At 38.4% G+C, this 17,842-nt stretch overlaps 1 protein-coding gene across 4 annotated transcripts in view; it reads right to left on the bottom strand.

The window, feature by feature from the left end:
* Window positions 1–17,842, bottom strand: part of TBXAS1 (thromboxane A synthase 1) — a 2,652,798-nt gene that overhangs the window by 140,555 nt on the left and 2,494,401 nt on the right. For all 4 annotated transcript variants that reach the window (XM_044088177.1, XM_044088179.1, XM_044088178.1 and 1 more), the window contains one exon: window positions 2,812–2,900. In XM_044088177.1, coding sequence (XP_043944112.1) covers window positions 2,812–2,900 — 89 coding nt within the window. The remainder of the gene's footprint in view (window positions 1–2,811; window positions 2,901–17,842) is intronic.

Here is a 17,842-nt window from a genome sequence, read left to right as displayed (position 1 = left end):
GGGATGTGCAGGTATGCTTCTTTTAAATCTAGTGTTGCCAACCAGACATCTTTGCCTAGCATAGGAAGTAATTGGTGAAGAGTCAGCATCTTGAATTTTGGAATTTCCAAAAAGGTATTTAGCATAGACAGGTCCAGAATAGGATGCCATGAATTGTCTTTTCTGGGTACCAGGAAAAGGCTCGAGTAGAAACCTTGTCCCTTTTCCACTTCTGGTACCAGATGAATAGCCCCCATGCTTAAGAGAGAAAGTACTTGTTTTTGGGGCCTCTGTCCACTGATTTGGGGGTAGGTCCGGCCACCCACTTGGTGTTGGCAACGTGTGGAAGTGAAATATGTATCCCTGGGACACTATATTTAAAGCCTATTTGTCCTGGCTAATGAGTTCCCAGTTCTTTGCATGGAGAGCAATCTTTCCCTCCAAAGGAGCAGTCAGTTGATAAGTGCATGGAAATTTTAAACGGAAGTCATCGAGACAGTTTATCATAAGGGGGTCTTATTAATCCCAAATTTGGAAATGGAGGCCCTCCACTGCTTAGTCCTGTGTATCCCCTGGGACTGAAACCTGGGGCTTTTTCTGTGTCTGGGTTTGACTTGAGAAGACCTGGAAGGGGCTGTAAAGGACCAATTCTTAGAGGACCAGTGCCTACTAAATCTAGGAGGCTAAACTTGTAAGAAATCTTTAACAGTTTGCATAGATTTAGCTTTATCTTCCATCTTTTTAAGAACTTCCTCAGCCTTGTTGCCAAACAGGCGGTCCTGATTTAAGGGAACATCCAACAATTTACCTTTAACATGATCAGGCAAAGATGGCTCCTTTAGCCAAGCATGCCTTCTGAGCACAGACCCAGTAACAGCAGTCCTGCAAGAGGCCTCTAATGAATTAAAACCACATTGCAAAATATGTTTTCCAACTTGTTCAGCAGAGTGCATTAAATCCTGTAATTCTTTATTTTCCACAAAGTCAGGAATAAACATCATTTTCTGTTTAAGCAATCCAATAACATGTTGCTGATACTTTAACATATGAAACTGGCAGTTTAAAGCCCTAATGGCCAAGGTTGCAGAAGTGTAAACCTTCTTACCCCATCTATCCAGTGCCCTAGAGTCTCTATCAGAAGGGGTAGGATTTTTAGCAGAAGAAGCCTTAATGCCCTTGGGCCCCTGTGAAATAGTCTCTGGATCCACAATAGGATTTTTAAAAAGGAACTTGTGCGACTCAGGGACCCTGTAGTATCTGTCAGGTTTTCTGGGAGCAGGAGGCAAGGAATCAGGGGCCAAACTAGATTCCATAAAAGCATCAACAATGTCTAGTACAGGAGGAATAGCTAAAGGCCTATGCTGAGGTAGGAGTAAGAAATCCCTAAGCCTCTTTTCTGAATCAGAAAAATCCTGGCTTTCCCAGTGGTAATGCTCCCTTAGAGTATGCAAGGTTTCCCCAAAAGAAAAATCCTCTGGAGGGGAAGCAGAGGGAATGGAATCCTTGGCATCAGAATCCTCATAAGTAGATAAGGGCAAATCCAGATCATCAGAAGAATCAGAAAAAACAGAATCCTGGTCAGAAGATTCATAAACAACTTCAGTCCTAGGCCAGAAAAGGGGGGGGGGGGTTGGCTACCCCTGATTACAGTTATTAAATCATCAGCCATTTTTATAATTTGTTTTTTAGGCATAGAGGCCTGAGCATGTGGCCTGGGCTTCATTTTTTTAGGCATGGTTCAAGATTTAGGCCTAAGTGAAGAAGGAGGCATCAGTTTAATATGCAAGCCCCTAGGTCTGAATACACCCTCAGAAGCCAGTGTCTGCACAGCGGCTCCAGACCCATCCAAGGTTGAGGCATCCACGGGTTCCATGGTTGAAGCATCTCGTGGCATACCGGACTCTGAATGGACCTCAGTAGAGGCCTGCGAATCAGAAGTAGCGGGTATCAGGGGCTGCGAAAGTGCCTCACTGAGTACCGGCAAACTGGCGACTGGCTTAGGAGAAGCGTCGTCAGCAGTTTTGGACCTCGGCGGCTTGTCTCTGACTTTATCTTTGCATTTATTCAGAATCCCAGTAGTCGGATGGCTAATCGACGACATTTCTGGATAATAAAACCGAGAACTGAAATATTTAGAAGCAAAAATATACTGACGACGGATAGTACGCTGATTAAATAAAGCACAAAACTGACAGCAAGGTACGTTGTGGTCAGGGCCTAGGCAAGGAATATAGTACGAATGAAATATCTTTATGAGGTATTTGCTTTCCACAAGAAATGTAATTATTAACTTTTACTGACATCGGAAGGAGCAAGAAAAAGTTTCCCCAATGGGGTACTTAGCTTTAGTTGAAGACTTCGGTTCTGAAATTTGTAAATGAAAATTTCAGGAGTCGGCCGACCAGCACTTGTGAACTGCTTCTGCTTTGGGCACCACACAGCAAGAATGACTGATGTAATGGCATCGGTTGCATGTTTTATAGCCCTGACGTCATGGAAGAAGGGCCAGCAAATGACGCAGGACCCAAGACTTTGTTAATCAGGCCGACTGAGGGCTACCTGCAAGCAGATAACCCAAATGTAATGACTGTAACAGTGAAACATGAAGAACATCATAAAGACTTTAGAATAACTGCCAAAGCACTAATGTGCTAACCTTATAACAAATAAAATAAACTACATTAGCCAATCAGCAACTGTATTTTCATCTTTCAGTACTGGTTAAAACTGATATTTGTTTTAATAAGAAAAAGTATAAAGTAAGATGATTTAATTAAATGAATTATACTGAACAATATAATACAAGAACGTCTGCATAAAAACACTTCATACCTGAATGCAGGTGGATACATCCGCAGTGCTTCTGAGATTACCATATCCAAGTAGTTTAGCTCCTGTACTGAGCTATAGTCAGGAACATCCTAGAGAGATGAAATACAAAAAAAAATAAATGCTTAAAATGAGCAGAGGAATTATCTGAATATTAAACTGCCTGTTCATTGTTAGGCAGACATTACACATACCCAAAACAACACAATGAGTGAGCGCACCTACATACAAGAAAATGTCATTGGATAGCAAATTGTCTCTCAAACAGAGCAGAGGAAATTAGTGTAGCCTGATCTACCTCTTCCAAATGACCTGTCACTCATGGTGTATCCCAGGGTACAGTCATTGCACCAATCCCCATTGGCATTTACTTCTCAGATGTCAAAGCTACTGTTAAGGATTTATGTCTGAACAAGCAGAAGACTGTAACTTGGTGCCATCATAAACTTCACAGAGGACACCAAGATCCTTCCACAGAATCTGTCAGACTTACTGCACATTTGCAAGTCCAATGAGGGTATAAACACCAACATAAACAAAACATATGGAGGGATATACATGTATCACAAAGAAAATCAATTCTTTAGCATCATCTTCCTTGTCTTACACAGAAAGGAAAACACTTATCCAACAGTATTCAAATGTAATATGGATGAATGGATGTGTAGCCACATATTCACCTGTGGTTTAACACCTTTGCCCCTCATGAATAGTGGCGTGTAAATAATCTTCTTATATGTAGGTTATTTGAACTTAAAATATAAGGGCTAAAAACTTCATTGGAATGTATGATTAGACTTCTAAAGATCAATAGCCAAGTAAGTACCTATGAATGTATGTCTGTTTGTTACTGGACAAGCAGATGCACCTGTCTGAAGGAGGTATGGCAGCCAGAATGCAGTTGGGAAAGTTTATTCAGATACTTTGTAGGTAGAGCAGTATTCCATAAAGAAATTAAGATATTACAAAACTGCAAAATAACATAACCAAACTGTGCCCCTGGGAAGCAATCTGTTAATTCCGTAAATTATATTTTAATTCCAGAATTCCTCTGTAGAGCATCACTTAGTGTGTGATTTCTTTAAACAGGAAAATGAGCTCTACAGTTCTAAATGCATTCATGCATGTAACTGTCTTCACCCGCAGGGAAGCTACTTTAATGTCATTACAAACTAGATGCATTTTGATATTTTTTCATTTCTTTTCTTTAGTGCCCTTAACACTTGTTTCATCTGAGAACATAGAGATAGTACTACTCAAACAGATGTCTAGCTATAAATAAAAACCTTCAGCTTGTATAAACACATAGTTGCATTTAGAACCATTATCATGGATTTGTGATGCCCAACATCACCTACACACATCCATGTATGACACTAGCGAAAAAGAGGAAGTTGCACTTACCGCACAGCAAGTCATGTGTGGGAAAAACTGCATGGTTGTACAGGGAAAACCTGTACTGGCTCTTCAAACATTCTGACATGCTTCATGACGAGAAGACCCCCCCCACCTGAAATATTATAAAAATCTTAACTGTAGTACTGCACTTTATCTGGTTGTATCATTTGGAACAGTCAGTATGACAGAACCACAGACTCCCCCACATTGACCTGACATCAACTTAAGGGTTTAGTAGCAGACAATAGGTTACACAGTAATCTGGCATTCAATTCCACCAAGCCCTCTACACTTACACAACTTAACAGTGACTTAGACTCTACACTTACACAACTTAACAGTGACTTAGACTCTACAGCAGAACACCATGTGCCACATCAGTTAGGTATAAGCTTGTGACACTGTCAACTCTGCCTTTGCTGCATAAAATTTAGACCAGATGTGTCCAACCTGTGGCCCGCGGGACGCATGTGGACCTCAGACCTCTTCCATGCGGCACCCAACCACTAACTGCAACATCGATATATGCATGCCCCAAAACACTTTTTTTGTTTTGTGCTTTTCACACCCATGACTTATAACTCTGTCGGTGTGCACATGCACCAAAGCACCCTTCTAGTTTTGATTTTTTTTGCACCAAAGAAGGATCTGTGTGTTCCCGCCGTTATTTTCTGCCAAAGAATCAGTGTGTGTTCTCGCTGAAGAGGGACTCGTGTATGGATTTGCCATCATTCCCTTTGAAATTAACAGCACTTACCTGTGTTAATAGGTAAGTACGGAGGGAGTGAATGAATGAGTACATGCATGAAAGCAGAATGTTTGTGCATGTGAAAGTAGAAGAAGAGTGTGTGTGTGTATGTGTGCATGACAGAGAGAGACACATGCACAAAGAGGCTAATGACGATCAATCTATCTACTGAATACAAATAAGTTAGCTCACAAATATATCGCACATTAAAAGTACACTTTCATTAAATTGTGGCTTTCCTGACAGAGAGAGTGTTGTATTGAATATGAAATCATACCTCTCAACTGTATGGATATTTGCTTCATCTTTCAATTTGTGTCTTTTTCTTAGGAATAAAACTAGTCATCCAAGGTAATGCAGTTCCAGGAAGTAAGAATGAGACAGCAGCCTAAGGTTAATGGGTCAGTAGTGGATTGACTTTGTGGGACTGTAGCATATAAAGTGGGTTTATATTAGATCACCGAACGCTTAGGTAAGTGAACGGTGATTAATTGACCCCATGTAAGCAAAAGCTTACAAAAATGAACTGTCAAAACAGTGATTTTTTTCCAAGGGAAAAAAAATCACTGTTCAAACAAAAAAAAAAAAAAAGCACATTAAAACATGAGATTAAGTGGGGGGCTTCACCACCCACACCCCCCCAATGTGGGAGGCTGTGCCCCCCACCCTCCCTACTTATATATATACCAACTCCGAGACCACACTACAGTGCCAAAAATGGCAAAGTATCGAAACAACCAAGAAAATTCTTTCCCAGGGAAAAAATTCACTTACATGCCGCTTCGATATTTTGCAGTTTCGGTTTTGTCAGTTCGACCAAGACACATTCGAAAATATGCTGATAGGAACCCTATAAAGTTGAATTGTTTTTTTTCTGACAAACAAAAATACACCCAGTACTGTTTTGTCATTGGTGGGCTCTAAGCAGTGGCAGATTGGACAACAATAAGTATAGCTTTGGTGGATCATCAAAACTGGCAAATCAGGTAGGCACAATGTCATTTTTAAATGTTGGGGGTTTTAGTGTGTATGTGTGTGCTTGTGTGTTGGGAGGGCTGCAACTGTAGATGATTATTAAAGACAGAGACTTACGAACTGTGGAGAATATGTTATTTATTTCAAAACCTGATACTTGGGTACTAGGCATGCCAAAAGTAGATTTGTTAAGATATAGCTTCTTGTCATTTGCAGTGGATGGATATTTACATTTAATGGACAATGCTAGCAGTATGAGTGTGGTCCTGTAGGGATCTGGAGGATGCCAAGTCTACCACTACCAATGTCTTGTAAAGTGACCTGGAAATGGATATTGGGATGTTACTGAAAAAATACAGTAAGTGGGCTTAGAAATATAGTTTAATTAAACAAAGTGCACTTGCAATTTGCAGGCCATAATTTAATTTATTTCAGGTAGTCCAGATCCTGGTAGATTGTATCCCATTAGACTTAATTAGGGAGAGCTATCATTCCTGGGAAATAAGCAGCCCTAATTTTAGTGAAAGCTCTGTGATTGTTTGCAGGTAGGACGTTGCAGGATGTGGATGCAATGTGTTTTATTTATTATTTTTAATGCATTTGTCATTTCAAAGCATGGTTTTCTTTGTTGAAAAAAAAGGCAGGATTGAATGAGCCATATAATGCTTAACTGACAATGATGAGATAAAAACTCCCAAGCCATGCTGAGAATCGAAAGGGAGAACCTCACAGCAAGAGGTTCTCCCTTTCGATTCTCGGCGTGGCTTGGGAGTGCCTTCTGTGTGGAGTCTGCATGTCCTTTCCGTGGTTGGGTAGCGTTTGAAAGACATGCGTGCGTAAATGGGCGTGCCTTCTTTGAAGGTTGGGCATTGAGCTGGCACCTTGGCGTTTCATAAAATCTACTGCCAATCATTAGCGGATCGGAGTTCCACTGTGGCGACCCCTTACCGGGAAAAAGCCGAAAGACAAACAACAACATACTGTTTGCAGCTACAGTTGTTTCAATGGTGTCTGTGATACATAACTATTTTTGGGCCTGTGTCGCACTTTTATTTTTCTCTTTCTCCAGATTTCTTGCTCTAAGTTGAAAGGTATGGTTCCATAATAAATGAGAAGGTTGTATTTATCTTGGAAGACTTTTCAGCATAATTATGAGAAGCAGAGCCTTTTTAATATCTTTGCTTATTTCCAATATAAACTGCCATGTAATCTTGCAAATAACCTTCTTATTAAACTACTTTAATTCTTTTGGAATTGACAAATATGCATCATTGGTTTGGACGTAAGCATAGAGTGCTAATGTGACAGCTCATGAAACTGTCAGTCTGTGAATAACATCTGCACAAATTAAAATGTCTGAATGTCAAATGGCTTTAGATTGGAGGGAAGTTATATGTTTACTCCAGTATGTAGTATGATCTTAGAGAGTTTACAGATTTCTTATTAATTTACTTTTTGCTGAGCAGTTGTTTGCTAATTTATTGATGCTCCTTTTGGTGGTGGGAAATTAGTTGGATAAGTCCATCTCTAGTATGATTTTTTTTTCAGATATTTTTACTTCCAGACAATTTTATTCAGTGAGTGTGTGTCATGTGATTACTGAGGTTGCCTATTTTAGAAGTAGGGACTGTGTGTGTGTGTGTGTGTGTGTGTGTGTGTGTGTGTGTGTGTGTGTGTGTGTGTGTGTGTGTGTGTGTGTGAGAGAGAGAGAGAGAAAGAGATTTAATATGTATGCTGAATATATTTTTGCAAATGGAATTCTTAGTTAAATAGGCCCCTCTTCTTGGGCAAGTAGACTTGAGTAACCAATACTAGATCTTAGCCAACCAGCTACGAAAGTTTAGTATGTGGATTTTCCATCTGGTTTGATGAAGGCTATGCTACTTACTCAAGGAGTACATTTATGGCTATCCATCTATTTGTCATGTTGCTGAACTACATTGTTTGATAATGAGAAGAACTTTTTACAGAAGTTGAAGTTTTTGTATCAAGAACCTATACATACAGAGTGGCCTGTTTAAGTTGCAGTGAAGGCTGTGGTCTTTGTAGTGAGCATTTTAAGTATAACCAGTATTTCTGAGGTGGAGGAAGTCTCTTAAGGCAGGATCTTTCTTAGCCTGGAAAGCAAGCCAGTGATTAAATTTATAGGAGCCAGTGAGAGGCAGAGGAAAGCAAGAAGCTTTTTAGTTTGTTTGGATAACTAAATGAACTTAGTCTTTTGACCTTTTTGTCAGAAATGGTTGTTGTCTTTCTTTTGGCAGGGTGTTTTGCTGAGGCACATGCCAAAAGGGGCTTTGCACTCAGTAATGGCTCTTATAAAGGAAGAATACAGGGATGTTATGACCACCTTGTCCCTGGAAGAGATACCCTTACTAATGAGGTGGGCCATGTAAAAAGCTTTCCATACAACGGAGACATCAAGGTGATCAAAGGTTAAGTTTCTATCAACCTGGGTGTCCAAGCACCTCACAACTGACTGCATGCTTACAACATTGTTATTAATGTGATAATTTGTGGGGACATCACTCTCCCCAAAGGGGATGATGCATTTTTGGCATTTAGCTTGAGGCCATGTTTCTGGCACCAGTCATTTGTTTGGATGAGACCCTCTTGTAGCTTATCTAGAATTGCTTTATTAAGTCAGTAATGTGAATTATTTACTTTATTGCAAATTTGTTGGCTTATTTTTGTGTATTATTGTATTGTAGGGCTGCTAATGTCGACATTTTACATAGATGGACTGCTGGAGTGGTTTTCCCAGTGAGAAATGCTAGTGCTGTAGTGAATATCTGTTTATTTGTAAAAAAAAAAAAAAAAAATATATATATATATATATATATATATATATATATATATGTATATATATATATATATATATAAAACTAAGATGTTAGAGTTAACTGTTAGATTAGAGAATTAGAATGAGAATTAGAATTTTAAGGCAAATATTAGGCATTTATTACATTATTCATTGTTTGAATGCATCTATGGTACAGCCAGGAGGTCAACTTTGGTTGCCCGTGGCAGAGAAAGAGTTAACTATATGATATATTTTATATGTGGCCCCAAGAGAATTTCTGTTCACTCAGTGTGGCCCTGGCAAGCCAAAAGGTTGGACACCCCTGGCTATTCTACAATGGGAAAACAACACAGCACAAACCCAGCACCATACTGCTCTGTAAGAGTAAATTAATCTGTACATTTATTCATTCATTCATTCTCCAGTTATTCTCTTATTCCTGTTCAGGGTTCTGGAGAAAGCATACCTAAGCACTCAGTGATTGCAAAATAGGGAGAGTGATACTAGGCAGGATGCTAGTCCAATCTTGCATATACATGCAAACACACTGGCACACAAACACTGGCATGTGCGCACACACACACACACACACACACACACACACACACACACACACACACACACACACACACACACACTCTGGCACACAAACATTTAGCCACATATACACAGGTGCATGTACTAACACACACACACACACACACACACACACACACACACACACACACACACGCACACACACACACACACACACACACTGGCACATATAAACATTTACAAACATACTGGCACAGACACTGGCATATGCGCGCACGTGTGCTCACACACATCTCTGGCATGCAAACATTTAGACACATATACACAGGTGTATGTATGTACTAACACACACACACACACACACACACAAACATTTAGACACATATACACAGGTGTATGTGTACTACACACACACACACACACACACACACACACACACACACACACACACACACACACACACACACACACACACTCTGGCACACAAACATTTAGACACATATATGCAGGTGCATGTACTAACACACACACACACACACACACACACACACACACACACACACACACACACACACACACACACACACACAGGGTACGAAGGCTATTACAATATATGCTGGCAATGAGAGCGAGGTTCTACATTGTTTACCCAGCTGTTAGCGTTTTTTATATTGGAGTATAATTTGTGACAGAACTAGAATAAATGAATTGTCTTTTCTGAAGTTATACATATTCTGATGTCAAACAACATTTAGAAGAATAACAGCTGTCAGTTCAGTGTATAGCTGAGAAGGAGGTGTACTTTAATGGATAAACTGTGTGAGAGAGTGGAGGTTGACAGAGGAAGCATATTAGAGGCAGGTTGAAAATGACTGTCAAGGAATGGGAAGGCTGACAATTGGGATGGAGGGCTACAGTGGCTATATAAACTAGGATGGCTGAGGTATAATGTAGAATAAACAAGGAATGAATTATGAAGGGGATATTGTTAAAGGGAGAGAGGGATAGAAAGCTCAATAATTGTATAATGACAAAGCGCTCAAGAAGAAGATTAATTAAATTTGGGCAGTAAATAAGTGAATGAAGACTGACTGCTGCAATAACACAGACAGATGAATTACAAAACAGAATGGGGAAAACATTACAGAAGGGCATATGGATTCCTGAACAACCTTCACACTACGGAGGTCACTCAGTTCACATTAACTGCAGCCATGTGATCCTGAGAGGGATATGCATGCTGCTGTGGACTACACAGTGCATCATACATGAACATGTAGAGAGCACTGAATCACCATCAGTGCTCTGACAGTTCCACCAGAACATCCCAGACACATGGAGGGTCAGTTCTGCTACGCATGAAGCAAGGATAGAGACACAGAATGGCAGCCCGTGTTCCCTGTATGGGATATGCACACTGTACAACACAAATGAGATATAAGACAGAGAGAGCTCAATTTTGGATTATGGCAGTACATTCCTGTGTCCTTTTGTGCCCTGGTTACATAAGCAGCTAAGTACATTACTTAGGTGGTATATTTCTCTACATTCTATGAACCATGCAGACACACTGCACAAAAATAGTAAAGTCTAATCATAACATGGTTAAGGATATATAGACTTCCATGCTGTGATAAGGCAGGTATAGTAAGTGCTGATGTTCTGTTGTGTTGTAATCAGAATGCACAGCATGGCTGCATGTGGATCTTGCGCAACATGGGGCTTTTTGCTGATGGGCCTTATGGGGAATGTAACATGAAATCTGGTTAGATGCAAACAGAGGCATAAGTATGTGTGAGCATGTGGAAGAGCTCATGAGTGTAGCTGTGTGTGCGGCTGTTTGTCTATGTATGCATTTCATTTGGGCAATCTCTGCCAATATTGTTACTGCTTCTCGTAATGGAGTACCAGGGATCACAGCATACTATACAACAAAACCATGTGAGATTTATAATGCTGAGGACATCTGCAGCATCATTGCATATCTTATGTACAAATACCACATACTTGAATAAACACATGTAGCCGTTCACTATGTGGTATGTACAAATACCACACGGCATGCCTGAATACATATATGCATTTGTCCACAATGTGGTACATTACCACTCTGGGACAATAAGCAACCATACTGGGCAGTACAGCATGGACACTGTGACAGCCATGAACTGCAAATTATGTGTTGAGTTACTCTGCAGCAGTTGCTTTGAAGTCAGATAAAATGTGGTATGACAGCCATTTTACAGGGCAGGAATCTTGGCTGCCATTGAAAAGTGCATTACTGTATTTGTACTGTCCTCTGTGTAGTGGCTGGTTGTTCCATAATTGTGCCCACAGTGTTTTGCAAAGTGTAACATGTTTTGATGCTGCTGCTGAATGTTAATTTAAGGCAGCTGCATCTACTTGGTAACCCTTTGTATTTGTGTTGCATACCAATGTCTGCAGTCATGAATGGTGCTCCATTATCTATAACGGTAAATCCCCCACACACACACACACAGAAACGCACACACAAAATTACTTGTGCTGTTGTGCTGGAATATTTTGTTCATCTGGTGAACACTATAACAACTGTTACTGAATATTTATTGAGCTTAACAGCAGATCACTGTTTTCCATAATGTGAAAACATTGCTCTCTAGTTAGTTAAAGTTAGAACAAACAGAAATATTTTCAGGATTGGGATTTACACTTGCTGTATTACCTGTTAGGCTACAGAGTATGGGCATTAATAGCAAGAAAGAAGCTCTATAATGCAGTCACTAAAATAAATCATTCCCTGTGCCTACTAACTGTGCACAAAGGGTCAGGATTCCGTAGAAATAAAACACATTTAATGTCAGCAGTGACAGCTGCAGCCAGCTGTGAGCCATAACAAATGTATGCATGGCTGCTTTTTTCCCCTCAAACTTGTTTGTATTAAAATTCTTTAACGTGTAACAAAAACAAAAGACAAGCAACTGGTCCACTGGGTAGTCAAAATATCTTAACACTAGTTCGCTGAGAATAAAACAACTGAACAATTGAGTACTTTACCCTGCAACTAATTTTATGCAAGCTTATTGCAAGCCAGTTTAACTCAGTTTATCGTAGTTTGGGATTTCTTGGGCCATGCACATGACTGATTATACTGACAACTTCAAATTAGAATCTAAAGGTGGTCTACACCAAATGTTATTCATACTTCCTACCAGCAGATGTCAGCAATGTTCCATTAAAGGGATGGAGGTTGCTTAGTAACAAGATGCAGTTAAATGAAAGACTTCTTTAAATTATGAAAGCAGCTGGTGTTGCTCTGCTTCAGGAGGATTTTATTATGAATGAGCATGCTTAAAAGTCATGAGCTCGCACTTTTTATTTTCTCCTTCTGCTGTCAGCATATTACTTTTTTGACACATCGTACAAAAACAAAAATTATTGCAGAGACTATGTCAGCCTGAACTATTTGGCATAGTTCTTATTTAGTCTGTGATAATGTGGTGGACACATTAGACCATGAATTTGCATGTGCTCTACATATTGCAGGAGACTGCAATTAAAAAAAAATAAAACAACTTGAAATAGGTGCAACAATGACACATTCATCCAGGTCAAGTATAATGAATACCATTCATTGCAAACATTAGCTTAACATGAAATATGTCATTTACTGATGGAAAGTGAGAGGACCAATACATGAAAAGGAAAAAGGGATAAGGATACAGTCAACAGCCGCATTGTACATGTAATAAGAAGGGTAGTGGACAATGATACAGTTAACAGCTATGTTGCACATTTAACAAGGACAGTTAATCTGCACTTCAAAGGCCATCTCCTTAACAACATCTGAAGACAAACTCAGAAGGAGCACACCAAGTGGTTCATAGAAGAAAACATAATTTGTCAGGGATTCTACAGAGTGAAAGAAAAATGAACCGGCACTCAACAGCAAACACAAAGAATTGGGCGAGATAGAATCTGACCAGAGTGTGATGTCAGTGACTCCTAGGAAGTGGCCAGCTGAGGTCTGGTGGAAAACATAACAATGGAATACATCCTTTTAAGAAGCAAGGAGATAAGTGCAGAAGCTGTCAGTGGAGAATAAAAACAGCTGGCCCTGTCACATAAATATCTGAGTGTATTTCACTGAATAGAATACATTGTGTGCAACTCTGTAATAATGTGCATCATATCTGGCCAGCATCTGCTCAGAGATGAAGGCAAAAATCAGATGTCTATAAACAACAGAAAAGTGTATTACAGCAGTTAGACCAATTCTTTTTTCTTTGGGTTAGGTAGAATGGTGTAACTCAGTCCTGTTTTTTTTTTAAATAAAATGAAAGCGGCACAGCAGAGGATACTAACACCTGTTTATATGAAACTGGTCTTTATCAGAGTTACAACTTACTAAGTCTCTTCCAAACAAGGAGAAAAACAATATCACAGAGATCACTATGTTCTAGTGCCCTTATAGCTGGGGTGGGGTGAGATAGACAGCTACCCTGGGTGCAATGTGTTAGGGAAGTGCAAACAGAAAATCCCAGTCAATCTTCAGTGCATTACCAGAATTTGGAAACAAATGCCAGTATTGTGTTTGCAGTCAGAACTGAAGTGCTGTAGTGCTCCATGTGTGGAGCAAACTGTAGCAGCTGCTCGCTGCAAAGGTAGCAATCAGTTTACTACAGTTTTAACAGTTGAAAAGGCAGCAAAGTTTTTTTTTTTTTTTTTTGCTCTTCAAGGAGATGCATCAGATAGGGGGATGTCACAGGGTGCAAAAACAGCTAGCTACACATCTGAGTGTGAGGGAACTGCTGAGATAAAACATGTGTGCAAGCAAAGCTGTTAGCGCCTAAATACCTTTGAAAGACACATGTTCATACAAACTTCCATGACGTCAGTGATGTGTGATCCCTGTGTGTTAGGTGTCAGTGCCCCATATATATGTATACTCACACACCAGCAGAGCCTAAATGACACAGGTGATACAGACCCAAAGAACCAGTAATTCTGAAGAAGGTCATAGTTAGCATCATCATCAGAGTCCTTCAAGAAGACTATAAAAACTTCTACTAAGATATCAGCTGTCAATGTCAGAAATACAGAGATAGCTATAAGCAGGAAGGAAGATGCAGTGTTATATCCTTAAGAGAAGCAATGCTGGATAGGGAAGACAGTATTACAACAAAAGTGCTCATTAAGTTGAGCTATATGTTCAGTGAAGTTTACTGAACTAATTATCAACTTTTATAAATGAAAATGAAACAAAATATAAAGAAAATGACCAAGTAAAATTTCTTAAAGCATAGAAGTGAAACGAAAATATAAGCTCTCATTTAAGACTCAAACCTAAGACATCTGGCATACCAGCTGCCGTATTTATTTAACAAAGACATTCAAATGTAATTTCTATCCATGCATTTTTATTTTTAACATTATGTTCTTTTAAATGTTTTTTATGTTTGCTGCTGACTGAGTTCAGGGCTTGAAAAATTTGTATATAACTTCTATTATGTCATTTGTAACAAGATCTGTAACAAGATCTGCTATAAATGTTTATGTCTATATGTGTGCAACACAGTTGCTCACTGTCATTTGCTTGAATTGCAAATGCTCGAGCTACCAGTAACTCAATACATAATACATAATTCATAAATATTAATACTTATTAATTCATCATTACTGAACATTGTTAGTAAAGGAAATATGTGTACACGTATATGCATATATAAAAACACATCAGAATTGCTCAACTTACTAAATATATCACTAATAAATATTCTTAAAATCTGTATAAAATCTATATAAAAATACTAATTCAATATAACTATTTATGAATTATGTATAGCCTTATCGGATGATAGAATAGACAGTTCGCAGCCACAGTAGTAGATTATATTATATTATTTTAATTAATATAGTTATCTATTATAGTACGTTTTTTCTAAAATATTTTATTAAATGTATTATTTGTTTATAATATGTACAAGAAAGAAAAATTTTTATGAGCGAAATCTGATGGCATTGTAAGGGATGCTAATATTTTATGTCAACAAACAGTGAATACAACTTTAAGGAAAGGTAAATGTTTTTTTGGCGTCATTGAAGTTATTTAAACAGCGTAACAGTTATACGCTTTAGTTCTGATGAAGACCAGCTGATTTGGTTGAAAGCGCTTAACTTTGTTAAACAGTTCACTTTGTCTGTATGTGCTTATAGTGTTTTGTCGTATCAGTTCATTTTTTTGTACTTTGATTTCATTAAATTGTGGATTTACCATATTTTTTTTTTACAATTTAATATATATAAAGCACTTTGTCTATTCAGTATCTTCACAAATCCTTATCTGTTTAAAAACTTTCATTTGTCTCTCTAGTGCTTGCTGTCTGTAGGCTATTGTGTAAATTGAAACATTTCCTCTGTGTAATTATCTCTTGGCTCGTGGGGACTGGTTCTTTTGTGTTCTTGTAAAAAAAAAAAAAGAAGTTGTTCTGGTTTTTAAGCCCTAACTTTGGTAGGGTTTCTGTCCTTACACACACAGTGCAGACTGGAGAAGTTGTTGACCGCAACTGAGCTACAAAATATAAGTATCTTGATTTTTTTGATTATTTTTACAGATTACTGTTTTTACAATTTAATATATATAAAGCACTTTGTCTATTCAGTATCTTCACAAATCCTTATCTGTTTAAAAACTTTCATTTGTCTCTCTAGTGCTTGCTGTCTGTAGGCTATTGTGTAAACTGAAACATTTCCTCTGTGTAATTATCTCTTGGCTAGTGGGGGCTGGTTCTTTTGTGTTCTTGTAAAAAAAAAAAAGAAGTTGTTCTGGTTTTTAAGCCCTAACTTTGGTAGGGTTTCTGTCCTTACACACACAGTGCAGACTGGAGAAGTTGTTGACCGCAACTGAGCTACAAAATATAAGTATCTTGATTTTTTTTGATTATTTTTACAGATTACTGTTTTTACAATTTAATATATATAAAGCACTTTGTCTATTCAGTATCTTCACAAATCCTTATCTGTTTAAAAACTTTCATTTGTCTCTCTAGTGCTTGCTGTCTGTAGGCTATTGTGTAAACTGAAACATTTCCTCTGTGTAATTATCTCTTGGCTAGTGGGGGCTGGTTCTTTTGTGTTCTTGTAAAAAAAAAAGTTGTTCTGGTTTTTAAGCCCTAACTTTGGTAGGGTTTCTGTCCTTACACACACAGTGCAGACTGGAGAAGTTGTTGACCGCAACTGAGCTACAAAATATAAGTATCTTGATGTTTTTTTGATTATTTTTACAGATTACTGTTTTTACAATTTAATATATATAAAGCACTTTGTCTATTCAGTATCTTCACAAATCCTTATCTGTTTAAAAACTTTCATTTGTCTCTCTAGTGCTTGCTGTCTGTAGGCTATTTTGTCCCACCTTCCCTCCCTGTTGGTGTCTTGCTCTTATACTTGGTGGCTTTGCAGTTGCCCTCCCCTACTGTGACACACCTCCCAGTCTAGTGTCATTAGCTCATTCTGCTTAATACAGAGAGAACATTTGATAAGGCCTTCTGTTCCTCCTTTTTCCCTTTCAAAAAGTAAAACAAAACTTTTTTTTTTCTCTTTTGCCTGAACCTTCTTGTGTTCTGACTGTCCTTCTCAAACATTTTGGAAATGTACAGTATATTTCAGAGCATTTGTTATAACTGTATTTGCTATAACTGATTTAAGTATTTTTTTCTGGCTTTTTGATTATTTACTGCTTAGCGACTGCATTTTAGCATGTTTATACAGCTCTGCATTCTATTTAAACTGTTTTTGTGTTGATTAACTGTTTTGCACTTTTAAAAAGTTATTTGTTGCTTAATTTTACCTGGAGGCTAACACACTCAAGTGCGCTAGTTGCTTAAAAGCATTTATAGCATTTACTGTCTGTTTTTCCTCTGTTTTCTGCAAAAAAGAAAAAAAAAATCTTGTTTTCCCGCCTTACTGAACTAGAATAGTCCAGTCTTCAGAGTTTGCTGATCTCTGGGCTTTGTCTTGGTTCCTGTGCTATTCCATATCCTTATTTGGATAAAAGGAAGCGTCTTTGTTCACCAGTGGGAGTGGGGAGCACTGAGCAGCCTATTTGTCCCTAGAGGAGTGGTTCCAGCCAGAAACTTGTAGTCTATTGGCCATTTTGGGTCAATTCCTAGCTCTTTTCAGCCCCCTATAATAAAGCCCGCTTTAGAGTGCTTTTTCGCTTGTATTCAACTCAGCACTGCTCCTCGTGGTGTCCTGCAGAGTTCTACAAGCAGCAGAGAGCAAAAGAGTGACTTTTTCCTGATTTAAGTACTTTTCTGGCTTTTGATTATTTACTGCTTAGCGACTGCATTTTCGCCTGTTTATACAGCTCTGCATTCTATTTAAACTGTTTTTGTGTTGATTAACTGTTTTGCACTTTTAAAAAGTTATTTGTTGCTTAATTTTACCTGTAGGCTAACACACTCAAGTGCGCTAGCCGTTTAAAAGCATTTATAGCATTTACTGTCTGTTTTTCCTCTGTTTTCTGCAAAAAAGAAAAAAACAAAAAAAAATAAAAAATCTTGTTTTCCCACCTTACTGAACTAGAATAGTCCAGT

The sequence above is a fragment of the Protopterus annectens genome, chromosome 11.part0 (genome assembly GCF_019279795.1).
Source record: "Protopterus annectens isolate FY-2018-M chromosome 11.part0, PAN1.0, whole genome shotgun sequence".
NCBI classification, from domain to species: Eukaryota; Metazoa; Chordata; order Ceratodontiformes; family Protopteridae; genus Protopterus; species Protopterus annectens.
This window is presented reverse-complemented; position numbering and strand designations above follow the sequence as displayed.